The sequence below is a fragment of the Phalacrocorax aristotelis genome, chromosome 12, assembly GCF_949628215.1.
Source record: "Phalacrocorax aristotelis chromosome 12, bGulAri2.1, whole genome shotgun sequence".
Classification (NCBI taxonomy): Eukaryota; Metazoa; Chordata; class Aves; order Suliformes; family Phalacrocoracidae; genus Phalacrocorax; species Phalacrocorax aristotelis.
In genome coordinates, this window is record NC_134287.1 from 18,428,806 (window position 1) to 18,456,661 (window position 27,856).

The 27,856-nt window shown below is 46.0% G+C and overlaps 1 protein-coding gene across 1 annotated transcript; it reads left to right on the plus strand.

The window, feature by feature from the left end:
- LOC142063842 (scavenger receptor cysteine-rich domain-containing protein DMBT1-like) lies at positions 1–27,482 on the plus strand (the record flags this gene model as incomplete). Its single annotated transcript, XM_075108120.1, has 15 exons — positions 1–112; positions 3,889–4,059; positions 4,724–4,858; positions 13,462–13,773; positions 15,980–16,295; positions 17,004–17,020; positions 18,507–18,809; positions 19,275–19,316; positions 21,016–21,351; positions 22,690–22,867; positions 23,180–23,391; positions 23,638–23,810; positions 24,778–25,166; positions 25,782–26,032; positions 26,608–27,482. Coding segments are annotated over 15 exons (2,991 nt in total), but the record flags the coding sequence as incomplete, so codon positions are not given.
- Between the last annotated feature and the right edge of the window lie 374 nt (positions 27,483–27,856).

Sequence of the window (27,856 nt, forward strand, 5' to 3'; positions counted from 1 at the left end):
TGTGACGATGTGCACTGCACAGGGAGTGAGCCTTCCCTCTTTCAGTGCAGCCACGGTGGCTGGGGATTCCACAACTATGGCTACCAGGAAGATGCTGGTGTTGTGTGCTCAGGTACCATTGCTTTTCCTTCCTAAATACTAGTCTGCTTTCAAAAAGTGGTCCTTGTTGGCCACAATTAGGTTATGTGTTGGAGATGCGTTCAAAGATTGTGGTTTTTATTGTTCCCACCATGGAAGACCACCCTACTGAAACCCCCAAGCTCTCCATCGCCCATGTGACAGGGTGGCACCAATGTCCCAGTCCTGGGAGAAAACCCAGCAGTGATCCTTCATCCACAAGTTCCTCACCTGCTCCTTTCTCTTCCTCTCCTAACATGCAACAACCACAACCACTGTTCCCCCTCCCCCATTGACTACTCCAGGTGTGTCTGCTTTTTTCGTCTTTCCAGTGTGTTACTTTGGAGGTGTATTAGTTACTACTTTATAGGTTGGAGCTGTATCATTTGCACATTGTAATACTTTTGGGGAAAAAAACATTATTGATATTAACTGTTTAAATCCAACATACTGCTCCTCTGTCTGTCAGATTCTGTTGCTGGGGGCAGGGTGGGGTGGGGTTTAAGGCTGTGTTGATTATGTGGGAAATCTCTTCTTTCTTCTCTAGCTTTTATGTTATTTGGGCCAGCACCTCTTACTTTCTGTCATACATATGTTTGCCTGAAGCCTACCAAATGCAAAATAGCAAGAGAGAGTCAGAGTTCTCTGAATAGATCATCACACTTGTAGCCTGATGGAGAAGAACATAACTATTCACTTTCTCTGGAGATTTAACCTTGGCTTGGATACAAAAATTGTATTTTGATTTGGTCAGAAGTAAATCTAAATGAATCACATCTATATTTTATTTTATTTTTATTTTCAGCTAGAAAATATATTTGTGGTGGCTTACTTCTTACTTCCTCGAGAACACTTCAGAGTCCTTCTTATTCTTTAAATTATCCAGATAATGCAGATTGTTTGTGGCAAATACAAGTACAAATAATTTCCGCATTATGCTCAGATTTCAAAGTATTCAATAAATAAACCAATTCCTGCTTGGTCAATAAATGGGTCTCAAACCTCAACTACAATCACACTTTCCAAGCATATTTCCCATGCTTATAAATGAATTATAAATATTACATGGGAATTGTGTGAGTGCAGTATCTTAGTCTTTTGTTTGTTCAGCCCTTCAAAACTGACCCATTACCCCAGACAGGTTGGTGTATATATATTTTGGAGAGCTGTCCAAGTCTGGGCATGGAAATTTATGTAGACCTTTAGAAAGTTGTCATGAATTGCAAGGGGTGTTGTAGCCCATAGGTATTCAAAACACAGGAAAGAAGCATGTGTTTCTGGAGGCTAAGGTTTGTTAAACATTCCTACTTATCCTTTCAGGCTTTAGGTCAACCCTGTATCTATTTCAGTGATGTTCTACAGAACAAAGTATAGGAGAGAATTAAGTGGACAATCCCATCCAAGATGCTTGGGACTTCTAAGCATGACATGTTTCTTCTGGCTAATACTAGGACCTCACACATAGAGAAGCGATCACCTACTCCAACTTGATAAAAGTGCCTGCTTCTGGTTACATCATCAAGAAGCAGAAGGACCTTCACTTGTACATCAACTGTAAAATGCTCCAGAACACCCAAGTGCAAGTAATGTACATTGCTGATGACATCATTAGTGTCAGTGAAACCCCCTAGGGCAGATACAACGTGAACCTGACATTCTGCAATTCCTCATCTTTCCTGTGGTCAGTGCATGACTTTCCATACTACATTGGCCTGAATCAGAATTTGTTCCTTCAAGCTTCTCTTCACAGCTCTGACCCAAATCTGGTGGTGGTTGATGTGTGGCATCACCTGATCCCAGCCATTTTAGAGTATTGACTTATGAAGAGATCAGAAGTGGGTAAGAAATTTCTAAAGAATTATTTAAAAACTATCTCAATGCCTTGTTCTGAAAGATCTTCACTTACAAAAGAGGTGATTTAGGGCCAGTGTACATTGTTTGCAATTCTCAATACAAATATACTTCTAAGAAAGACTTTTTTTGCAAAGCATGACTATAATGTAATATAATGTAATATAATGTAATAAGATAAGACAAGACATGATATGAAATAATATAATATGATATATTATACAAAGAAATGCCATTCAGAAGTTGCAGTCAAGCACTGAGATTTCACGCAAGGAGGCAGTGTGGAAACTGAGGTCTGAATTTGTTTCTGAAATAGGTGCATGAAATGTAGGGATGTCAATAGCTCTACATTTCCATACTTCAGAATTAGAGTTTTGCAAATAGTTTCATGCAGCATCATAACTAGAATACAAAACAGTCTGTTTGAAAAGAAAGGAAATTCATTAGCCTTTTCTTGCTATTCTAAAAACCTAAACCATTTTCTTAATTTGATACAAAATGTGCCTTTTTTACATTGAAGTTGTGGACTCTTGTAAGGAATGCAAAACTGACAATGATCTAGAAGGATAAAAGGATCCTGTTTTGTTCCAGGAATGCAAGCCTCATGCTAATTTATTTCCCTTCTGTGCTTGATGGGATTTGAATCTCTCTGCCTCTTGGGAGAGTGTTCACATTAGTACTCTTAGCAGCATCATAACCTACTGCTAAGCTGGAAGTCAGGCTTGTGACAGGCTAACGAAGCAATAGAGTGCCTCCTGCCTGCTGGGTGAATGTCCTCCCTTTCACACTTCATATGAATCTTAAGGCTTTCCTCCTGTCGGCATTTCTTTTAATTTTATTTATAAAAACACATATTGACTAAGCAGGACACAGCGATGCTCTACCTTTGTGAGCAGGACACTCACCAGGGGGATGGGGCAAATAGATTCTGATCATTTCCCAGTTAATTTTTATTCATGTGACAAGGAACTGTGTCAAAAGCAAATGTATTTACTGAATCTAAAATCAATAATATTAATCTGTAAGTATCGGGTGTGTTGGGATATCACTGCAGTATAAAATAAACTAAGAATGAGAGGACTTAAAATCCTTAGGGTCTTTATTAGGGAAATGAGAACAATGGATTTTTTTTTTTTGAGGCACGAAGATAATTAATGATAACTTTGAAATACTCTGGGGTAACAGATGTGGGTGAATTATTATGATCTTTTTTTCATGGTGCTTAAATTAAACCAGAATGACTAGGATCTAAGTTAGGTAGCTTCTAAGGCTAGTAATCGTCAGGAAGTTAAACTCATTGACAGGAAAGTTGACCTAGCAACTTGTGCTGTGAAACATCTGGAGATCTCTGTCAGGTGTCGAGATTCCTCAAGCAAGGTACTCTACAAACATCAAAGGACTATACAGCATGTTCATTGTCCAAAAAACAAAAAGTGAAGTAGAATTAGTTTTGCCCTTCCAGAGTAGAAATGGCCCTTTCTGCTTCTGCAACAACCTGCAGGGGCCTTTTTGCAAAACAGGTCCTTACCTGAAGCACAGAATCCAGCAGAACCACTAGTTATTTTTCAGCTACTCATGTTTACAGGAACTTTGTTGAGCTATGAAATGTCTGTGCTGTGTACATTATTGTGGTAGAAATCAATGCAACTCTTACTTAATTTTGTTTCTTTATTTCTCTTCTTGCTAAAAATACACTTTTTAAAAAAAATCCTAAGTTCTCTTATACTATTACCTTCTGGTAATAGTATAAGAAACACATTACACAGAGGTACTGTAATAGTGTTTCTATTCACAATAGTTAATCTGTTAATTTTATATCTTTCCAGCTGCAGTAAGGATCCTACCTACTCTTCTTACTAGTCACCATACAGAGATCTTTTGCATTTAATGCTTTTTTGTTTGTTAATCGATACCCATCAGTTTACCTGCAGCATGGGTTTGTGGTTTGCAGGTACAATGACTCCTCTTCCCACTGCTATCACAGCTCTGTTAGTCGGTTGAAGAAGAATGCAGGTTCTTCCCAGGAAAAAGTGAGTGTTGTTACTGGAGCTGTTCAACTTTGGGAAGCTCACTCTGAGAACAGGAATGCTGGTAAGTTTAGATAACTTAAATAACATAAGACTCTATATTACTGCATGTTTGCATGTCAGTTTGGACATGAAATCCAGCTCTGAAATATGCCTTTGCTAGTTTATCCATAACTCTCCTATAATTCTTATGGGAATTTTTTAAAATTACTTTTTATAAAATTGTTTTATAATGCTTAAAGCTATTTCCTCTCTATCATAGTTTAGACCCATTATTTGTCCTGCACATATCAAATGGCAATAGATTCAGTTCTGTGGGAAGAGGGATGAGATGTAACTCATCTCCCTGCAGTATTTACATTAATTTTTCAAAGCTGTCTGTGCCTGATTGGCGTGTCTTTTATTTATTAGCAAGCAATCTGTAGGTCCCCTTGGAAATGTTTCCCAGTGTCCTGTAGCTGCTGTTCCACTATCAGAAAAAAGCATCTTATGGCCTTAGAGTGTAATCACTGCAACTTCTTCGTTGCTCTTTAATTTTGTGCCATAATCTTTACTTGTTTGGCATGGCCACAGGATCATTTGTGAAACAATGTGCAATAAAGCAATTTGGTTTCTTCTCAGATCCACATTGCAACACTTTAATTCAAGTTCTCCTTGTCTAATTGCCTTTGAGATTAACTAGCTCATGAAAAAAAATGTAAGCCTCTCACTTTCTCTTTTATGCACAGAGCTGACCTCTGACACCCAGGTGAAAGAGGAGTCTCAGAGCTCAGCGCCTGCTGCCAGCTCCCACATTCCTCTGGCTCTGGCTGCCGTGGTGCTGGCAGCTGCTGTTCTTACTGTGGGAGGATATATTTTAAAGCGTAAACTGCAGGAACCCATCCTGTACCAGATAATGTGAGAGGCAATCCAACGCTTGCAGGTGGAAGGATATTTTCACCAACCATCTGCTTCATGATTTGGTTTTGCAATCTGTGAAGAGAGTAACTCTTAACTGACTATTCCACCATTCAGACTTTGTTTGAAGAATGTACTATACTAAGGTAAAACCCAGTGTTACAATGAACTGAACTTATAAAGGAGCCTGGCTTTAAAATCCTCAAGTCCATATACACCAAAGGTCTAAAGAAAGGTTGATTGTTCCATCTCAGCATCCAAATAAGCTACCATCTTCAATGCTGGACATGTCAGAGGATGTCAGCTGAGCTCCCAGTTGAGTGTCTGTCTGAGAAGACTGATTTAGGTGACTTGAGAAAGAAGAACTGACTTATTTTGCCATTGCTGATATGAAGATAAAATATCTGTATGGCATCATAAGATACTCTGGAAAGTAATCAAAGAAAAATATTTCTTTGCAGCAAAATATCTCAGTAATGAGCCATAAGCAAAAATGCACAGGGGCTGCACATAAAGAATTGCTCCTGTACAGCTTTCCTTATTTTGGGGGGTATGGTTCTTCACATTTCCATGTTCCTCTGAGAAAATGTAGCCCATTTATAAGATTTTGTATAGAGGGTGAATATAATCAAATCTCTTACGTAAATGTGTAATTTAAAAAAAGAAACAGAAAAGAAAATGGGTTTTGAGCAATACTTCTTTTTGTGTACTTGGACACATACTGTCTATGTGTTTGGACTCCCAACTACTGCATCATCAGTTTGGAGAACATGTTTTCTGACAAAGTGACTTTGCCAAGCAACACTTGTGCTCTTGTTCTTACGCATTTCTACACCTGTAATGCATGGGGGAGAGCATGTACGTAAGTTGCCATAAGGAAGTGTGTCAGGTCTCCTCTCCCTGTGATAAAACAAAATAAAAACATTAATAAAGGAAGAATCTGTCTGGAGAAGGCCACATACTACAGGTGGAAAGGTCACTGGTATTTGACTGAGAAACGTTCCCCTTCAGACTTTCCTGTTTTCTAGCCAGCTGTGAAAGAGGAAAGATCATTGGGAACAGTATAATACACTATGTGTGAGGTGAGCCAGAGGCAAAGTAGTGACGTGTAAGGAAGGTGAGCTATACTCTAGGGTGATATCCTGACCTGATGAGGAGGATGTGGGTAGCTCTGACAGGAATCATCATTACAGCCTGTACCATCTCTTCCTGCAAGCTGCATTTTGCTGGTGACTCCATGCAGGCTTCTCGTCACCTCTCCATGTTGTGGAGAAGGGACCATACAAGGAAGGACTGGCATTGCTGACAGAAAGTGGAAGTGAATTTTGTTGTGCACACATGAGGAACAAGGACTGAGGAGGGTCCTCCCCTCCTCTCTGCCTACAGCCACTTTCAAAGGGCAGAGCAATCTGGGAGGCTGATGTGCCTTTCATCTGGTCCTGTTGTGTGGATCGGAGATTGTCCAGGCTCGGAGGAATCCAATAGCCCGTTCAGCACAGTGAAGACTTTCCTGGACCTGGGCTTTCCTACCTCAGTACAGGAGGACCTTCCCCTCTGCTCTTCCCAGACTTGCTGTTTTCTCTCCTGCCCCTGCTCCTGCTGGCACCTTGTTGCTGCAGTGTTGCTACCCCACCATTTTTCAGGGCATAGCTTGATGGCACTTCTTCTCCTAGTCTCTGAATATTATTGTAATCAGACAAGCAGAAAGATCTAGGATGTTGGTGACTCCAGTCTGCAACATGCCTGTATTGTTCAGACCTGTCTTCCCATACTATATCAGTGCCAGGGGTCCCACATGGAGATATACCAAGGTTGTATCAGAATGCAAGGTAGAAATGGTTTCCCTATTAAACGTTGCTATAGAAAACACCTCTAAACTATTTAAATAGTTGGTGTCTCAGAATCATCCTCCTTGTTTTCTGCCACCTTCCTGGATCCACAAGTATTACAGAAATGCAGGATTCAAGAAAACTGGATTTGGTAATGAGGAAAGAGGTACACGTACCTGGTGAATGGTGTCTCTGCCAGGAACCTTCCTGCCCACGTCCTGCCCCACCACATTCAGGAAAGTTTCTATCATAAATCCAGTGGATTTGACTCAGTCTTAGACAGTTCTGATCCACTTGCATCCTCACCCTTAAACAAATGCAGATAGATTTGCAATTACATGCTTCACATGACAAACGCAACAGAGACCAAGAGGCCGTCAAGGAACCTGATAAATCAGATGTAGCTGTCTCACTGCGTCTTAACACATGGATTCAGACTATCGTTTCTTTGTCCAGAAGTCTGTGGATACCCTCATTCTAGGCTAGATACTTTCTTATAGTCATGGATGAAAGCTGATTAATCTATGTCTTTTCAATGGTTTTCACTTGGACCCTCACAAAAGCCAGTATGTCTGCAGAACTCTCCTAGCAATAGTCAGTAGAAAAGAAAGTGGTTTTAGAGCTTGGTGGAGTTTCTTTCACAGAATAATGTGCTGAGAAACATTTCAAGCTGCCAGAAGAAGTTCTAAAGAGCAAAAATGTATTACTGCAAGAAACTTACCTAATCAGTGGGAAAACATGTGCTGCATGGTATTTGCATTAATTAATTAATTCAAATTAATTGGAACATAGCATTTATCTATTCCTACTCTGCAGGATTGTCTGATAATCAAGATGTCTAGAGATATCAGGATCTCTAAAGTTTGTAATAAAGAATTAATTAGTGAAAAATTAATTAATCAGTGTTGTTCATTTACCTAGACAGTTTGAAATGCTTTTTTTCACTTGAACCATCTGGGAGTCACTTTCATGTTCTGCTTCCTCCCCACCCTTTTCAGTTATTACAGGAGTTTAGAGAAGAATCGCTATCCATCGCTTTTGCTTCACTGATTGCACTGATCGATTGGTCAGTCAAATATACTGGATTTTTTCTGCTTCTTGCCAAAATGTCAAAACCAGAAGAATATGAATAATGAATACCAGGTGTTGTGTACATTTCCTCATCCATGTGCGAATGAGGTTGTCTGTATAACAAAGAAACATATTTACCCATCATAATGTCCACTTGCAAGGCTTCCAACATTATCTTTCGCCTCTTGTGTTTTGCACTTCCTTCTGCCATTCCAACAATGCTGGCCTTTGTGGAAAGACCTTCTAAGTCATTTTTCCCTTGGGCTCCTGAACTTTAGTCTTCATCCTTGATGACTGCCCCTGGAGGCAATAAATTTGTATATGGCAAAAATTGTGCCACAAATTTTAACTGCTGATAATGCCATTCAAGCCATGATGGCTGTAGCAGTATGAATCAGATGTAGAACAATATTCTGACTCTTCAGTGCTAGGATGGTCATCAGCCTTGTTAAATGGTTAAAACACAGGAACACAGGAAAGTAACTACTCTGGCAAGAGAGTGATGAATGAGATTTAAGCATTATTCCATGTTGTGGAAAAGCTTTGGATTCATTCTTGAAAGAATGACAAGCTCTAATTGTCACTATGCAAAATTTAAACAAGAAATGTGTTAAGAAAGATTCTTAATAGAACTTTGAACACTTTCCCCCGTTTGATGTTTCATAGGATCAAAGGAAATTTTAGAATAAAGTTAAGTTGCAACCTACGTAATTTACTTAAAAATGCACAAAATCCACTGATTTTTCTGCACAGTTTTCACAAAAAGTTATCAGCTGACCCTAATTCTCTTGACAATTTCTTGCAAACTAACAGTGTCTCAGTGAATAGAGTTTTGACTTGATCTTAAAAGTAACAAAAAGGAATGGGTTCATATTGGGGCTGGAAGTGTTGACTTCAACTGCAAGGTTCTTCAGGTATCTTATAGTGATTTGCTTGCAAGGCTTGGCTCAGTCTCTCTCCTTAATTATCTGGAGCAAATTACCCACGTGCAAGGCAAAGTTATCACTCGCACACTATGGTATGATCTCCCCTCCGCTTACAGCTGTGGCTTTCAAGCAAGGAAACTAGCAAGCAATATTTCATGCCTCTCTCAAGCCAGGTCCTCTTGCTACCACTCCAGCTCTCTTTCTTGAGGTCCTGGACTGGTAGCTCAGCCCAGGACCACTGGTTACCTCTCCTCCTCTCCTCACATCTCTACCACATTACCTCTCCACTGGTTCCTAAATCCACCAAGAGGCTGCAGCCACCTCCTGCCTTAACCTTCTTGTTGTTGGCTCTGCTGCTGATGGCAGAGGAATGGATGGGGTGGTGGAGCTTGCAATTTTGATAGGATGCAGCTGTCTCCATTAAGTATCTCTCAGTTATCTTCAGCCACTGTTCCGGTGGGTTACGTTCAGACACTCCCAATCATACTTGAACAGGGCCATCAGGTCTTATTTTATTTGAGTATGCCAAGCCTGTAAGAAATTCATGGCTCCCCAGGGAGACTTGCCTCACTAGTTAGAACCAAGTTACAAAGCTCTTTTATTATTTTAACCCCGTTTAAAATCCATTTACTTTTCAAGATTCCACTACCTTCCCCAGACCTGCTAAGGCATCTCCCCATAAAAGAAAGATAATGAGATTAATCAGCCAGAATTGAAAGGTATCTTTGGATAGGAGCTCATTTTCTTTGTTCAACATGATGATTGTGAAACCTATAGTAGCATAAATATTTCCTTCCAGGCAGTGGTAAATGTTACTCTTGAGATATTATCTTAGTGCAAAACCCAGGAAGTTACAAAATCTTGAATAACAGATCAAACATATTTTTGTTTCAGATCATAGGATTGAGGTTGTTTCATTGTTCTCCTTTAGAAAGAGAAATCTATATAGCCACTCCCCTTCCAAAACAGGCTATATATTCTGATGGTCCTTTCTACCAACAGCACCTGATGAGATGGATACCACTATGATTTTGACATGGCTACTCTTGTTAGGTCCAGCAGTCCTGGAGGTCAAATCAGGTAAAGCATTTAGACTTGTTCCAAGGTGCATAAAAAAAATACGAAGACTGATTGGGGTCCTCTTTGTTTATTCTGCGACTAGAAATCACATTCATGTTGGTATTGGTTTGGGCAAAAGACTAAAAGGGAAATTGGATGAAAGAGATAGATAGCACAGTTTTGTTCTACTAAAATTATGAACTAATCATCATAGTGAATTATAAGAATGATTTAAACAATTTGGTGGAGTTCATTTTTCTGCCACAGGGTAGTGCTTGTCTTAGTGCCTTAGTGCCTGTGATACTTGTGTCTGTATGTTATGAATGAATCGTTCTTCCAGTTCCAGAAATTTGATCTAAGAATTATGGAAGAATGTTTTGGAGGTTTTTTTGGTGTGTTTTTTTAAAAAAGTATGTTTATTCCAGAGCATATGCACACATATCTCTACTATATATTTAATATTGCTTGAATTATTTGATTCATCTTGATCTTATGTACAATTTAATGAGATACAACAAGATGTTAGTTTTCATGGTCTAGCACTGTGGATAAACAAGGGACATCTAAAAATACTGACAGACATGAAATGTTTTTATTTCAAACTTTTTTGTCATTGACTTTTCCTTACATGATTGGTTTCTATCTCCTAAGGAACTTAGGTGATTTTGAGCTAAATAGTTCTATGTATATCCTAGAATAATTGCAGGCTATTTTTATAGCTAGTTATTTAAGCATCATTATGATAATTTATATTGCCATCATCCACCTAATCCGTTTTCCTTCATCTGTCCTCTGCTTGCCTGGTGATAAGCCATCTCTCTCTTGCTGCTCCAGTTCTTCTCTCTGCTCTTGGCTTCATTCCCCAGCTCCTGCCTCTGTCTCCTGGGTCACAGTAAGTGCTGTATTTGTATAATCTCAGCTTTTGTATTTTTGACGCAGGATGCTACCTGTCTAAACACATGACCAGCTGATGAGTACGCTTTCACAGTGATCTAAGACACTGAATGAAAGCAAATAAAACTGTTTTAGATCAGCTTTAATTTCCCAATCCCATTCTGACTTTTTGCCAGGTTTGCTGTTTCACCTTTCAAAAATTCTGTGAGTCTGGTACAAAAATGTTCATGACCAAGCAGATATTTGAAGAAAGTCAAGGTGCACTTTTGTAGCTTCTCCCTTTGAAGTGCAAGTTAAATGCATACAAATAGGAACAAATTTCGTTTGGACACGCTCTTTGTTCTTGTAGTCTAACAACAAAGAATTAGGTGTAGCGAAGAAATCCTGAAGCTGTTAACTTCTTAGATTTGTTTTGCTTTGGATGACTTATTCAGTGTTTAATAACAATCTAAATATGTATTTGGCAGAAATGCAAAGTATAATAAGCACCGAGTGCATGTTTTGATTTCCAAAGTGTAAATACTTCAGATCTTAAGTTACAACATTTATTTACTCACTTACACTTAGTGGTAAAGTCTTAAATAAACTCTTCACCAAAAAATTGATCTCTCAAATCAGGATTTTCATTCTGTTCATGGCAGAGTGTCTAAACAAGCTAACTCAAACGGGAAAGCAGATGGGCTTTATCCGAATGAATGTGATAATCAGACGTATACATGATAGGTTATTAAGTATTTCTTTATTTCAAACTCTAATAATATTTTACTGGCATATAAGAAATAAAACCACTGGATTCCCTTTGAAATTTCTGTAATCCTGCTGAGAGCAGTGTCCATTCTTCTGAACACTTAGTGGAATTCTTCCACTAAAATTACTTTTAAAAACTATAGGATTTGGTTGTGATAGGTAGACTCTGGGTCCTCAAGATTCTGCTAAAAAATTTTAGAGGAAGAAGACAGCATCTAGTTAAATTGCATAAACCACAGAGAAAAATAAAGAATGGCTATTGTTTTCTCTAAAATTCTGTAGTTTTTCTGAAGGATTCATTTGGCCTAATTCTGACATTATTTTAAGCAAAGTAGTGCTCTGCTTGTTGACCTTCAGTAGTGCATTTTGTCTCATGAATTGCAATTTGTCTGCCTAGTAATTTTTATATGGCTGCACTGTAGCAGCCCGATGAGCAAAAGTTTAGGAAAAAGTCATGATCTTGGCTGTCCAACCTGGATCTTCCTTTGTTCCTGAAGCCTTGGTGATCTCCCTGAGCCACTGCTCTGCTTTCTCCGCTCTGGACCCAGGTCAGCAGAGGCTTTGTACATCATGTAGAAGTGCTACACATACATACTTCTAGTAAGATGCAGGTTGAGGGCAGGAAAGCTATGCTATACATTCTAAGTTTCAGGAGTGCTCAATGCAAATTGCGATATCTCCTTGTTCTTTAATGAATAGAAGAAATACATAAACAAGTGTTCTTAAAAAATGCCTTTTTCTTCCTATTGAGGTGAAAAAAATTTAATGCTGTTTTCCTAAAACAGTTTTACTAAGATTTCATAGATACTGAAACTCATTTTCTCTCCACTGCTTTTCTACTTTGCGTTTCATAAAGAATTTCCTTTTGTGCTTAAATAGTTCGTGCTTAGCATGCTGTCTAAATTTTCTGTAGAAATTTTGCATAAAATACATGCAGCTCATTTTGAGTTCGGGAAGAAAGGAAGAAAAAAGGTGCGTATCACCTCTTTCCTCACTGGCATTTAACCCTGGGCGAGGCAAGCACCTACTAGGAAAGACGGGGCAAAAGGACAGAATAGATGCCAGCAGGCACAACATGCCTAAAACAGGCTGGCTGTTTTCAACAGGTAATTCATGGCAGCCTGATCCCCTGCTGGCCTGAACCAAGAACCACCACAAGACCACTGCCCAGGCTGCTCCTGGGGATGACCTGAGCTTCCGCAGAAGGTTGTCCGCGATGGTGAAATGTACAACCTCTGCTGATGCCAGCAATCCTACAAGTCAAGTGTCACCCACTGATCTCCTTCGTGCCCCTGATCTGCCTTCACAGACCTCACTGCACTGGAGGGAGTCTCTCATCCCAGTTAGGCCACTCCAGTTAGGCCATTCCTGGCACCCAAGACCACAGTGAGGGTGCAACCAGAGAATGGAGAGGAGCTGGTGAACTGTGGGGCTGTGGCTTGGGGCCAGCACCTGTGCAGCCATTGCTGCTGAAGGAGACTGTTCAGGCAGGGGTTTCCTCTCACAGCGACTGGTGGGACTGTGATGGGGGATCATTCTGCATTCACCCCTCCAGTTTGTGCACAGGTGGTGACATAGCTGCTTCCTAGAGATGCTCTGGGATTGGGGATGTGGCTAGAAAAGAGGGAGCTGCTGCATCAAATATTTTGTAATGCAAGTTAGACCTCCATAGGCATGTGGTTCCTGACCAGGGGAGCAGATGGGCTGAGCAAAACAGACGAGTCACAGTGGTCATTTCAGCTGAAAGAAAGACCGCCGCATGACGTGAAGTGCCATAGGACGGGAGCTCCTGGAAGATGGGCTAATCTGGGGTGCATGACATGTGCTGACTGTGTTCAGAGCCTTTTTCATTGACACCAAATTCTTACTTGCATCCGTAGCTGCAGCGTCCACCACAGGCTGGTCGTATTCAAGAGGTAATTTGCACCCACCAGACCCGTCCTTGGCCTTGCAGCAGCTGTGCAGGCTCCCTGCTGTAGGGGCCCACCTGGGGACTGCAGGGTGCCGGGCTGGAGGGACCCTAACCCATGTGCCTCACCCCAGGCGCGGGCCTGCGGCTCTCCGGCGGGAGGAACGGCTGTGAGGGCCGCGTGGAGGTGTACCACAGCAGCAGCTGGGGGACGGTGTGTGATGACTGGTGGGACGTGAGAGATGCCCAGGTGGTGTGCCGGCAGCTGGGCTGCGGCCAGGCCATGAGTGCCCCGGGCAACGCGCACTTCGGCCCCGGCTCCGGGCCCATCTTCCTGGACAACTTGTTGTGCAGTGGGCACGAGCCCTTCCTCCAGATGTGTCAGCACAATGGCTGGGGTGTGCACAACTGCTGGCATATGGAGGACGCCAGTGTCATCTGTGCAGGTGCGTGGGCAGCAGGGGCCACCAGCTCTCCCGCAGATCCCACCAGGCAGGATTCGGTGCCCTCCCTTGTGAGCAACCTTGCTTACCTCCCTCAGTAGAGCCAGGGCAGAGTGGCGAGGTTGGGAGCTCTTGCTGCCTTGGGCTGGAAACATGAGCCTTCCAAGAGGCCCATTTTTGCACAGAGAGGGCACAGCAGCCCCCCTACACTTGCAGCTCTAGGTGCTCAGTGCGTTGGCAAAGAGCAGAATTGCAGGATCACGGCATGGGGAGGATGGGGCAGCACTGGGTACATGTCAGGGTGGTGTCTGCAAGGGGAAAAGCAGGACAGAGTCCCTCTTGCCATTAGTGCTCCAGCCTTGCAATTCCATGTCCATGTCCATGTCCATGTCCATGTCCATGTCCATCCATTGCCACAAGCCTGCTGCATTTGCTGCCCTTTCATTCATTCCATCTTCTTCCTTGCAGGTGCACAACCAACCCCCCCTGCTGAATGGCCTTACACAACAGGTAAGTGGTGCCCAGCCAGCTTATTCCCAGCCTTGCAGTGAGCCCCAGCCCAGCACGAGAAGCGTGGAGGGAGGATGTGCTGGCCTGCGCCCACCCGGCGCAGGGCTGCTGCTCGTCTCTGCCCATGGCAAGGGGCCATGAGGTTTGGGGGCTGCTGCTGGGGAGGAGCTGAGCTGCTGCCAAAGGGCGGCTGCAGTGGTGACAGGTCCGAGCCCTGCCCTGCCACGTACCCCGTGGCTCCTGGCTCTGGGGCAGCAAGTGCCAAGCGGATGGGAGTAATCCCTCGCCTCTGTCCCATCCGCCAGCCAGGGCAGCCCAGGACGCAGGCTGCTGCTCTGATGCCAGGGCACGGTGGTGGCTTTGCAATGTCAAGCCAAGGTGGCCAGCACCCTTGCAGGCACACTGTCAGGTGCCATGGACCCAAACATATCCACGGTGCATGAGTGGTCGCCCTCAGGGGATGGGCCACGCTCAAGGTGTGCAACAGGTTTCTCTGAAAATGGCCCAGCGCCCTGAGCGCCTCTGCCCACAGGCAGCTTGCACGGACGCCCCAGAACGTCCCTGCACATGGTGCATCTGCCCTCCACCCACCCAGGGTCTTTGCTCAGCCACGGGCCTCCCCTACTCCCTTTGGGTCTGCACCACCCCAGCTCACAGTCACCGCAGCCAAATCCCCAAAACAGCCCGGGAGGTGGAGACTGTGGGTGCTGGGCTGGCGGGAACCTGACATGGTGCCATGTGGTTTCCATGACAAACACCACAGCAATAACAATCCCCGCAGCGGGAACAACCTCCCCATTAGAGACGACCACCACAGCACTAACAAGCCCCACAGGGGAGACAACCTCCCGAGCAGAGACGACCACCACAGCACCACCGTCTACCACACTAGAGGAGAGCACTCCAGGTAACCCTGTCCACTGTCACCCACTGATCTCCTTCGTGCCCCTGATCTGCCTTCACAGACCTCACTGCACTGGAGGGAGTCTCTCATCCCAGTTAGGCCACTCCAGTTAGGCCATTCCTGGCACCCAAGACCACAGTGAGGGTGCAACCAGAGAATGGAGAGGAGCTGGTGAACTGTGGGGCTGTGGCTTGGGGCCAGCACCTGTGCAGCCATTGCTGCTGAAGGAAACTGTTCAGGCAGGGGTTTCCTCTCACAGCGACTGGTGGGACTGTGATGGGGGATCATTCTGCATTCGCCCCTCCAGTTTGTGCACAGGTGGTGACATAGCTGCTTCCTAGAGATGCTCTGGGATTGGGGATGTGGCTAGAAAAGAGGGAGCTGCTGCATCAAATATTTTGTAATGCAAGTTAGACCTCCATAGGCATGTGGTTCCTGACCAGGGGAGCAGATGGGCTGAGCAAAACAGACGAGTCACAGTGGTCATTTCAGCTGAAAGAAAGACCGCCGCATGACGTGAAGTGCCATAGGACGGGAGCTCCTGGAAGATGGGCTAATCTGGGGTGCATGACATGTGCTGACTGTGTTCAGAGCCTTTTTCATTGACACCAAATTCTTACTTGCATCCGTAGCTGCAGCGTCCACCACAGGCTGGTCGTATTCAAGAGGTAATTTGCACCCACCAGACCCGTCCTTGGCCTTGCAGCAGCCGTGCAGGCTCCCTGCTGTAGGGGCCCACCTGGGGACTGCAGGGTGCCGGGCTGGAGGGACCCTAACCCATGTGCCTCACCCCAGGCGCGGGCCTGCGGCTCTCCGGCGGGAGGAACGGCTGTGAGGGCCGCGTGGAGGTGTACCACAGCAGCAGCTGGGGGACGGTGTGTGATGACTGGTGGGACGTGAGAGATGCCCAGGTGGTGTGCCGGCAGCTGGGCTGCGGCCAGGCCATGAGTGCCCCGGGCAACGCGCACTTCGGCCCCGGCTCCGGGCCCATCTTCCTGGACAACTTGTTGTGCAGTGGGCACGAGCCCTTCCTCCAGATGTGTCAGCACAATGGCTGGGGTGTGCACAACTGCTGGCATATGGAGGACGCCAGTGTCATCTGTGCAGGTGCGTGGGCAGCAGGGGCCACCAGCTCTCCCGCAGATCCCACCAGGCAGGATTCGGTGCCCTCCCTTGTGAGCAACCTTGCTTACCTCCCTCAGTAGAGCCAGGGCAGAGTGGCGAGGTTGGGAGCTCTTGCTGCCTTGGGCTGGAAACATGAGCCTTCCAAGAGGCCCATTTTTGCACAGAGAGGGCACAGCAGCCCCCCTACACTTGCAGCTCTAGGTGCTCAGTGCGTTGGCAAAGAGCAGAATTGCAGGATCACGGCATGGGGAGGATGGGGCAGCACTGGGTACATGTCAGGGTGGTGTCTGCAAGGGGAAAAGCAGGACAGAGTCCCTCTTGCCATTAGTGCTCCAGCCTTGCAATTCCATGTCCATGTCCATGTCCATGTCCATGTCCATGTCCATCCATTGCCACAAGCCTGCTGCATTTGCTGCCCTTTCATTCATTCCATCTTCTTCCTTGCAGGTGCACAACCAACCCCCCCTGCTGAATGGCCTTACACAACAGGTAAGTGGTGCCCAGCCAGCTTATTCCCAGCCTTGCAGTGAGCCCCAGCCCAGCACGAGAAGCGTGGAGGGAGGATGTGCTGGCCTGCGCCCACCCGGCGCAGGGCTGCTGCTCGTCTCTGCCCATGGCAAGGGGCCATGAGGTTTGGGGGCTGCTGCTGGGGAGGAGCTGAGCTGCTGCCAAAGGGCGGCTGCAGTGGTGACAGGTCCGAGCCCTGCCCTGCCACGTACCCCGTGGCTCCTGGCTCTGGGGCAGCAAGTGCCAAGTGGATGGGAGTAATCCCTCGCCTCTGTCCCATCCGCCAGCCAGGGCAGCCCAGGACGCAGGCTGCTGCTCTGATGCCAGGGCACAGTGGTGGCTTTGCAATGTCAAGCCAAGGTGGCCAGCACCCTTGCAGGCACACTGTCAGGTGCCATGGACCCAAACATATCCACGGTGCATGAGTGGTCGCCCTCAGGGGACGGGCCACGCTCAAGGTGTGCAACAGGTTTCTCTGAAAATGGCCCAGCGCCCTGAGCGCCTCTGCCCACAGGCAGCTTGCACGGACGCCCCAGAACGTCCCTGCACATGGTGCATCTGCCCTCCACCCACCCAGGGTCTTTGCTCAGCCACGGGCCTCCCCTACTCCCTTTGGGTCTGCACCACCCCAGCTCACAGTCACCGCAGCCAAATCCCCAAAACAGCCCGGGAGGTGGAGACTGTGGGTGCTGGGCTGGCGGGAACCTGACATGGTGCCATGTGGTTTCCATGACAAACACCACAGCAATAACAATCCCCGCAGCGGGAACAACCTCCCCATTAGAGACGACCACCACAGCACTAACAAGCCCCACAGGGGAGACAACCTCCCGAGCAGAGACGACCACCACAGCACCACCGTCTACCACACTAGAGGAGAGCACTCCAGGTAACCCTGTCCACTGTCACCCACTGATCTCCTTCGTGCCCCTGATCTGCCTTCACAGACCTCACTGCACTGGAGGGAGTCTCTCATCCCAGTTAGGCCACTCCAGTTAGGCCATTCCTGGCACCCAAGACCACAGTGAGGGTGCAACCAGAGAATGGAGAGGAGCTGGTGAACTGTGGGGCTGTGGCTTGGGGCCAGCACCTGTGCAGCCATTGCTGCTGAAGGAAACTGTTCAGGCAGGGGTTTCCTCTCACAGCGACTGGTGGGACTGTGATGGGGGATCATTCTGCATTCGCCCCTCCAGTTTGTGCACAGGTGGTGACATAGCTGCTTCCTAGAGATGCTCTGGGATTGGGGATGTGGCTAGAAAAGAGGGAGCTGCTGCATCAAATATTTTGTAATGCAAGTTAGACCTCCATAGGCATGTGGTTCCTGACCAGGGGAGCAGATGGGCTGAGCAAAACAGACGAGTCACAGTGGTCATTTCAGCTGAAAGAAAGACCGCCGCATGACGTGAAGTGCCATAGGACGGGAGCTCCTGGAAGATGGGCTAATCTGGGGTGCATGACATGTGCTGACTGTGTTCAGAGCCTTTTTCATTGACACCAAATTCTTACTTGCATCCGTAGCTGCAGCGTCCACCACAGGCTGGTCGTATTCAAGAGGTAATTTGCACCCACCAGACCCGTCCTTGGCCTTGCAGCGGCCGTGCAGGCTCCCTGCTGTAGGGGCCCACCTGGGGACTGCAGGGTGCCGGGCTGGAGGGACCCTAACCCATGTGCCTCACCCCAGGCGCGGGCCTGCGGCTCTCCGGCGGGAGGAACGGCTGTGAGGGCCGCGTGGAGGTGTACCACAGCAGCAGCTGGGGGACGGTGTGTGATGACTGGTGGGACATGAGAGATGCCCAGGTGGTGTGCCGGCAGCTGGGCTGCGGCCAGGCCATGAGTGCCCCGGGCAACGCGCACTTCGGCCCCGGCTCCGGGCCCATCTTCCTGGACAACTTGTTGTGCAGTGGGCACGAGCCCTTCCTCCAGATGTGTCAGCACAATGGCTGGGGTGTGCACAACTGCTGGCATATGGAGGACGCCAGTGTCATCTGTGCAGGTGCGTGGGCAGCAGGGGCCACCAGCTCTCCCGCAGATCCCACCAGGCAGGATTCGGTGCCCTCCCTTGTGAGCAACCTTGCTTACCTCCCTCAGTAGAGCCAGGGCAGAGTGGCGAGGTTGGGAGCTCTTGCTGCCTTGGGCTGGAAACATGAGCCTTCCAAGAGGCCCATTTTTGCACAGAGAGGGCACAGCAGCCCCCCTACACTTGCAGCTCTAGGTGCTCAGTGCGTTGGCAAAGAGCAGAATTGCAGGATCACGGCATGGGGAGGATGGGGCAGCACTGGGTACATGTCAGGGTGGTGTCTGCAAGGGGAAAAGCAGGACAGAGTCCCTCTTGCCATTAGTGCTCCAGCCTTGCAATTCCATGTCCATGTCCATGTCCATGTCCATGTCCATGTCCATCCATTGCCACAAGCCTGCTGCATTTGCTGCCCTTTCATTCATTCCATCTTCTTCCTTGCAGGTGCACAACCAACCCCCCCTGCTGAATGGCCTTACACAACAGGTAAGTGGTGCCCAGCCAGCTTATTCCCAGCCTTGCAGTGAGCCCCAGCCCAGCACGAGAAGCGTGGAGGGAGGATGTGCTGGCCTGCGCCCACCCGGCGCAGGGCTGCTGCTCGTCTCTGCCCATGGCAAGGGGCCATGAGGTTTGGGGGCTGCTGCTGGGGAGGAGCTGAGCTGCTGCCAAAGGGCGGCTGCAGTGGTGACAGGTCCGAGCCCTGCCCTGCCACGTACCCCGTGGCTCCTGGCTCTGGGGCAGCAAGTGCCAAGTGGATGGGAGTAATCCCTCGCCTCTGTCCCATCCGCCAGCCAGGGCAGCCCAGGACGCAGGCTGCTGCTCTGATGCCAGGGCACGGTGGTGGCTTTGCAATGTCAAGCCAAGGTGGCCAGCACCCTTGCAGGCACACTGTCAGGTGCCATGGACCCAAACATATCCACGGTGCATGAGTGGTCGCCCTCAGGGGACGGGCCACGCTCAAGGTGTGCAACAGGTTTCTCTGAAAATGGCCCAGCGCCCTGAGCGCCTCTGCCCACAGGCAGCTTGCACGGACGCCCCAGAACGTCCCTGCACATGGTGCATCTGCCCTCCACCCACCCAGGGTCTTTGCTCAGCCACGGGCCTCCCCTACTCCCTTTGGGTCTGCACCACCCCAGCTCACAGTCACCGCAGCCAAATCCCCAAAACAGCCCGGGAGGTGGAGACTGTGGGTGCTGGGCTGGCGGGAACCTGACATGGTGCCATGTGGTTTCCATGACAAACACCACAGCAATAACAATCCCCGCAGCGGGAACAACCTCCCCATTAGAGACGACCACCACAGCACTAACAAGCCCCACAGGGGAGACAACCTCCCGAGCAGAGACGACCACCACAGCACCACCGTCTACCACACTAGAGGAGAGCACTCCAGGTAACCCTGTCCACTGTCACCCACTGATCTCCTTCGTGCCCCTGATCTGCCTTCACAGACCTCACTGCACTGGAGGGAGTCTCTCATCCCAGTTAGGCCACTCCAGTTAGGCCATTCCTGGCACCCAAGACCACAGTGAGGGTGCAACCAGAGAATGGAGAGGAGCTGGTGAACTGTGGGGCTGTGGCTTGGGGCCAGCACCTGTGCAGCCATTGCTGCTGAAGGAAACTGTTCAGGCAGGGGTTTCCTCTCACAGCGACTGGTGGGACTGTGATGGGGGATCATTCTGCATTCGCCCCTCCAGTTTGTGCACAGGTGGTGACATAGCTGCTTCCTAGAGATGCTCTGGGATTGGGGATGTGGCTAGAAAAGAGGGAGCTGCTGCATCAAATATTTTGTAATGCAAGTTAGACCTCCATAGGCATGTGGTTCCTGACCAGGGGAGCAGATGGGCTGAGCAAAACAGACGAGTCACAGTGGTCATTTCAGCTGAAAGAAAGACCGCCACATGACATGAAGTGCCATAGGACGGGAGCTCCTGGAAGATGGGCTAATCTGGGGTGCATGACATGTGCTGACTGTGTTCAGAGCCTTTTTCATTGACACCAAATTCTTACTTGCATCCGTAGCTGCAGCGTCCACCACAGGCTGGTCGTATTCAAGAGGTAATTTGCACCCACCAGACCCGTCCTTGGCCTTGCAGCGGCCGTGCAGGCTCCCTGCTGTAGGGGCCCACCTGGGGACTGCAGGGTGCCGGGCTGGAGGGACCCTAACCCATGTGCCTCACCCCAGGCGCGGGCCTGCGGCTCTCCGGCGGGAGGAACGGCTGTGAGGGCCGCGTGGAGGTGTACCACAGCAGCAGCTGGGGGACGGTGTGTGATGACTGGTGGGACATGAGAGATGCCCAGGTGGTGTGCCGGCAGCTGGGCTGCGGCCAGGCCATGAGTGCCCCGGGCAACGCGCACTTCGGCCCCGGCTCCGGGCCCATCTTCCTGGACAACTTGTTGTGCAGTGGGCACGAGCCCTTCCTCCAGATGTGTCAGCACAATGGCTGGGGTGTGCACAACTGCTGGCATATGGAGGACGCCAGTGTCATCTGTGCAGGTGCGTGGGCAGCAGGGGCCACCAGCTCTCCCATCTAGCTCATGACCTCTGTGTCCACGTCTACTGTCCCCATCCTTTCCTTTACACAATGCCTGTCAGTTCATCCTATGCCCCAATATGCTGGGGCTATGTGTGCACCCCAGCACATCTCTCCTGAGCAACAAATCTTAATTTTGGCTCTTCTTCCTCCACACCCACAGCTGCTCAGGACACCTCAACACCTCCACCAGGTAATGCTCTTCTGTGGTGCTTCTCACCTTTTTTATTTGTGGTCTGTCTCCCTGTTGGGCTTTTTTAATTTTGGCTTTTGTTTCTATGGCAATATCACTTTAAACTTGAATAATAATTCTTAGCCAGTCTGTGATGTCCCCTTGCATTTCAGTGATGCTTATATTGCAGTTATGCTCTTTGGATGTGGGCAAACCATTTCCTATCTGGGCTCTTCAGCTGGGTCAAAGCTTAGGAGGTGTTGTCTGAATCTCTAACTTTTAACCACATACATCAGTATTGACCTGATCGTGTTCAAGTATTGGAATGTGTAAGTTTTGGCTCTTCTGCTTACTAGAATTGTTATGGTCTTCAGCCTGCAATTTTTGCCTTAGAAAGCAGATTTTGGATTCAGAGCTTGACCATTCACAGTAAAAAATAGTATGAAAGTGAAGGTGCCTGGGAGCCTGACCAGGCTGATCAGAGGAAGGCGCTGTGTCTGGGTAGAGTTGATACTCCCAATGTTGCAATAGCCCTAGAATCTGAAATTCCTGAGGCAGGGGGGAGTGTGCTGCACTGGGGGATGTCCCTGTGCAAGAATATAAAATGGGGGGTTTCTGCCTTTATGTGTCACATCCTGTAGGGATTAAGTTCAGAGGTTGTGCTCACCTTCTTATAACAAAACTTTTAGGATTATCTGTGTGTTTAACATAAGAATTATCTGTCATTCAAGCTGGCAGGCATATGAAAGCTTTTTGCAGCTAAACTTATAGGAGAAATGAGATATATTTAAGACTTGGCCCAAGAGCCTGGAGTTCTTATTTCAGTCTGACACCATAAAATTACAGAGTTTCCTAGAAGACTTGCAGCTTATTTATCTTGCGAAGTCCTTAGGAGAATAAAGAAGCAGCAGAGTAACCAAGGGGATGCTTTCTGTTCGGGAAGGCACTGACACCAGGTTCTGACACCATGGATGTGACAGGGAATCCCAAATCTGACATGAAAGTAAACCAAAACCAGAGACAAATATTTATTTTTATTTGGGTTGTAGAGAATATCACCTGCAGTCAGTGGGAGGCCTGACTCAGCAGCTCAGCAGCAGCTGCAGATGAGACACGTACAGCTCAAGTATGATTTTGTAGAGGTTACTGTAAGTAAATTCTCTTCCATTTCTTTCTGCAGCACCCTATTTTTGTGGTGGCTCAATCTCAGATTCCTCTGGGATGCTGCAGAGTCCATTCTACCCTGGAAGTTATCCAAACAATGCTGACTGTGTGTGGGAAATACAAGTAGAGAATAATTTCCGTGTTATGCTCACATTTAGAGATATTGCGTAAGTAAAACTTTGATTCCCTGAGCCAATAACAAAGTCAAAACTTACTTGAGAAGTTTGAAAACTTATATGAAACAGGCACCCTTCCCAATTTTAAAGATACTTTCTATAACATCCAGCAGTTGGAAGACCAGAACAGAATCTGGTTTACTGTAGCATTTTCTGCTCACAATTTGCTGCTACAGCTACATACAATACCAGTAAAACTTCTGCCATCAAAACTTTAAGTGCTGAAAGATTTTATCATGTGTTAGGCAGTTAAACCAGAGTTTCTGAAACATTTTTGACAAGCTGCTGACGTTTGTTTGCCAGGTTGCAAAGCGGCAATTGCCAGTATGACTACATTGAAGTCTATGACGGGCCGCCACACTCTTCCCAGCTTCTTGGGAGACTTTGTTCTGGTTCCTTTCCCACGTACACATCCTCTTCAAACATGATGACGGTTTGCTTCCACAGCGATTCTAGATACACCTTCAGAGGGTTTCAGGCTCACTACTCCTCCGTTCCAGCAGATCACAACACTAGTAAGTTCCTGGTTGGTGTTTCTTAATGGACAAGCCTGTTTATTGCTTTTGTTTGCAAAATAAATATTTGATTATATTTAAAGATGTCAGGGAACGAAATGATGTGGGTGAAATATGATGGGCTGGTGTGTGAACTGCCTGCTTTCTAAATTAAGAAAACAACAACATTTGGTTCAGCTACAACCTTTAATCATTAACAAATTCCTGAAGTCACTAATGTATTTTATCTTCTTCTTCTTCTACCAGGCCTCCTGTGCTTGCCAGACTACATGCATGCAGTGATTAGCAAAGACTATCTCCAGTTTCAAGGCTACTCAGCGCAGATGGTCACCCTGAACGACAGCCACTGTAAACCAACAGTCACATCACACGAGGTTATATTCAACATACCCTACAACGGCTGTGGGACGATACGAGAGGTATGCTCACCATTGTGAGCACTAAATTGCAGGATCCACTTTGAAAAGAGTCATGAATGGGCCATTGTGGTCCACAGTGCTAAGAAGTGAACCAAGGAGACTTGGAGGTGTTTAGTGCTTCAGCTTTCCACGTCTTAGGGAATCCTCATGCTTAATAGAAAGGAACTTCTAGAAAGGAAAGCAGGGGAGGAAGTAATATGAAAATTCTGTGAATTAAAGGAGATGTAGTACTGTAAGTGCCATGCACATTTGGGATGACAGTGTATCATAGAATCACATAATAACAGGTTGGAAGGCACCTCAGGGATCGTCTAGTCCAACCTTTCTGGGAAAAGCAGAGTCTAGACAAGATGGCCCAGCACCCTGTCCAGACGACTCTTAAAGGTGTCCAACGTGGCCGAGTCAACCACTTCCCTGGGGAGGTTATTCCAATGGTGACTGTCCTCACTGTGAAAAATTTCCCTCTTGTTTCCAAACGGAATCTCCCCAAGAGCAACTTGTGTCCATTCCCCCTTGTCCTCTCCATGGGACTCCGTGTAAAAAGGGAGTCTCCATCTCCTTTGTAACTACCTCTTAAGTACTGGTACACGGTGATGAGATCCCCTCTGAGCCTCCTTTTCTCAAGGCTGAACAAACCCAGTTCTCCCAGCCTATCCTCATTTGGCAGCTTCCCAGTCCTCTGATCATGCCCTTCTCTGGACTACATGATCAGTGTTTCGTACAGCTGTTCAATGAGTTGGCTCTGCCTTGGATTTAACAAATAGTTTTTCTCCTCTGATTTCTGTTTAATTACATACTTCAGCAAGTTTATTTACAATGTGTGAGCAGAAAAGACCAACACCAAGCTTCTCGGTTTAAAGAATTTAAGATGAATCTACATTTTAAATTGCATATTACTCTATCAAAGCTTAGGACAGGGAAGGTGACAAAAAATGCAATTCTTCATTTTAAATTACATGTTAAACAGGAGAATGCTGATACAATCAACTATTCCAACATGATCAAAGTTACATCTTCTGGGCACATAATCAAGAGGAAAAGGAATATTCACTTACATATCAGTTGCAAAATGCTACAGAATACATGGATGCAAATAATGTATGTTGCTGAGGATACTATAGACATTAATGAAAATCAGTTTGGAAGATATGATGTGAACATCACTTTTTATGATTCCTCGTCATTCTTGCGGCAAGTGCACGACTCTCCATACTACATCGACCTGAACCAAAATGTGTACCTTCAAGCTTATCTTCACAGCTCTGACCCAAATCTGATCGTGTTTGTGGACACATGTGTGGCATCACCTGATCCTCATGATTTTAACACTCTGGCCTATGATATAATCAGGAATGGGTAAGAGCTTTCTCAAGTCATTAGAAGCATAGTTTTAATACCCTTTCTGCATTTATTTGAAAGAATAGAGCCAATCTGAGTGGTTTAGATTTTATTATCAAGAAGTCTTTGTTAAAAGCAGTCTTTGATTTTTAATTTTTACAGTATGAGCCTGGAAATAAGAAATAACATTTAAGTGAAATGAAATGTTAGTAAGATCTAATTCATCCTTGTCCTATATGCAAAATTCAAAGTAGCGTGAGTGAGGTAGATGAGATGGGATAGTGAAAATTAGCAGCAGGAGTCTATCATCCTAGGCATTAAGTATATTAGCAAAATCAGGTCAAGCATTAGACTCATTTTTTTATGCCTCATATAACACAGACATTAGTAAGAATCTGTTTGCCCCTCTTCTTGTCTCCTTCTCTTGGAAGAAAAAAAGAGTTGCCAATGCCCTAGCTGCTTCATAGGACTTACTTACGTTTATATTTTAAAAGTCTATACTATGTTATGAAAGTTGCATTTTTATACCATTAACCTGGCTATGATAAAATTTTGTTTTAGTCTATTGTATTTTTGCATGAATGTACATGTGTGTATCGACGAAGACTAATTCTCTGTTTCATTTCTTTCTAGATGTGCTAGAGATTCTTCCTATACCACGTACTACTCCCCCTATAGCCACTTTGCTCGGTTCAAATTTAATGCCTTTGAGTTCATTAGCCGCCATACATTAGTCTACCTGCAGTGTGAGCTGGTGGTGTGCAGATTCGGTGACTATTCCTCCCACTGCTACCAGGGCTGTATTAATAGGTCCAAGAGAGATACAAGTTCTACTGAAGAAAAAGTGAGAGTGTCTATTGGACCTCTTCAGCTTCGAGAAGAGGGTAGGCAGAGTAGAAATTCTGGTAAAGTCAAATAAACTTCTCTTGTATTTACTCTAAGCCTATTTTGGACTTCAAGAAGAGCCATAGCTCTGCATTTCTGACATTAGCCACTGAAATCTGCTTTTGCTAACTTCACCATAAAAAGGAAGGGATTGTCTGGTTAACCCAAATGTCTACAAATTTCTTCTTTCAACACCTTGCAAACCCCTGGTTTTCACCTGCCTGTATAAAAAGTATAACTGCTTTGGCCGTCCCAAAGGAGAGGTAACGTGTAACCCATTTTAGTGCTATAACTCCATTGAACTAATTAGCTCCAGCCTGATTGTGTAATGTGGTGGCCAGCTGGGAGAGAACTCCCAGCTTTCTTGAGAAACATTTAATTCCCTCAGTTGTCTCTGCTTATTAAGTTTGCTTAGCTGTCGTCCCTGCTAATATAAAGCCTGTTCAAATAGTTTAAAGCAATTAATCTATAAGAATTTTGCTTATTTCTACTCTGATCTGGGAACCATCCCTTTTAAGGTCTTTGTGCCCTGATCTTTGATATATTAAGACCAAACTTCCTCTCTCACTTGCAGGGCTGGACTCCTCTGTGCCTTGTTCCCCAGGTGGTTCCCACTGATGATCCCCTCGTACCAGTCGTTGCTACTGCCACTATACTGGCAGTTGTCAGTTTTGTTCTTGCCAGTTTTCTTGTGAGACTTGCACTGAAGAAACTGCTTTCACATGGGATAATCTGCAATCAAAGGTCAGCATCATCCACTAAATGCCTACAGGGTAAACATCATGTAGTATGAGGTGCCAAAATGCTTCACTGACAACTATCACATACGTGCCATTTGTAAGAAGCTGTGATATCTCTACCTACAATGAATCCTAACCTGCTAAAATGCTTTAGAATAACTTTGTAATCTGAACACCTCTTAAATGATTAAGAAATAATTTCAACGTTCATGTCACAAATTGTTTGGTACAATCATTATATAATTTTTCTCCTCTTCAATTCTCTTCTCACATCCTTCTAAGACCATTTATCTAATGCCTCAAAAATTTGTGACCTGGAGAGACAATATGAATGAGGCACCAATAAATATTTCAAGGTTTATTAAAAGGGAGCAAGATTTAATCTGGGAAGAAGTAACAGGTCACGTCCAGAAAGGAAATGTAAAAATTGATCTTACCATGGCATTTGGAACTGTGACTATACCATATTCTAGTTACTTTGAGTATTGTTTTTAATGTTAAATTTCTCATAGAAACAGTGCTTCTTTATAAAATGCAGAGATTTCCCAGCTAGACTAACCTGTTATGTGAGAAGTATAGTTTAAGGAAGGAACTTAAGTTAAGGAACACTCCTTCCTTCAAAGGAAGGAGTGTTTACAAAGCAGTAATTCTATTTTGTCTTTCAAATTAATGTCTCTGTGATTAAAATATAAATGAATGTTTTACTGTGTTCAAGAGTGTGGTCTGTTCGATTAAAAACTCACCAAGCAATGGACTAAGCCCCTGCTTCTGAAATACTACATAGGGTATTTCTAAATATCTTAATTCAGGCTTCAAAAAGAATGAGCTAATTCTTATTTTTTCCTGCACATGCAAATTTACAGAAAATATCTGGCCCTAGGAAGCCAGATTGCTGACTCTTGATTTAGAAATGCCTTTTCTTTTGGCTTCCATTACTTTCTCCTGGGTGTCACACACAGAAGCAAAATGACCCTCATTGTTCAGTGGGCTCCTAAGGACCTGTCTGTCCTCATTTGCCCCATTCCTGTGTTCCCTCCAAAGCAGGCGGCTGATTGAGTCCCAGAGCATCCTCTCCCACCCAAG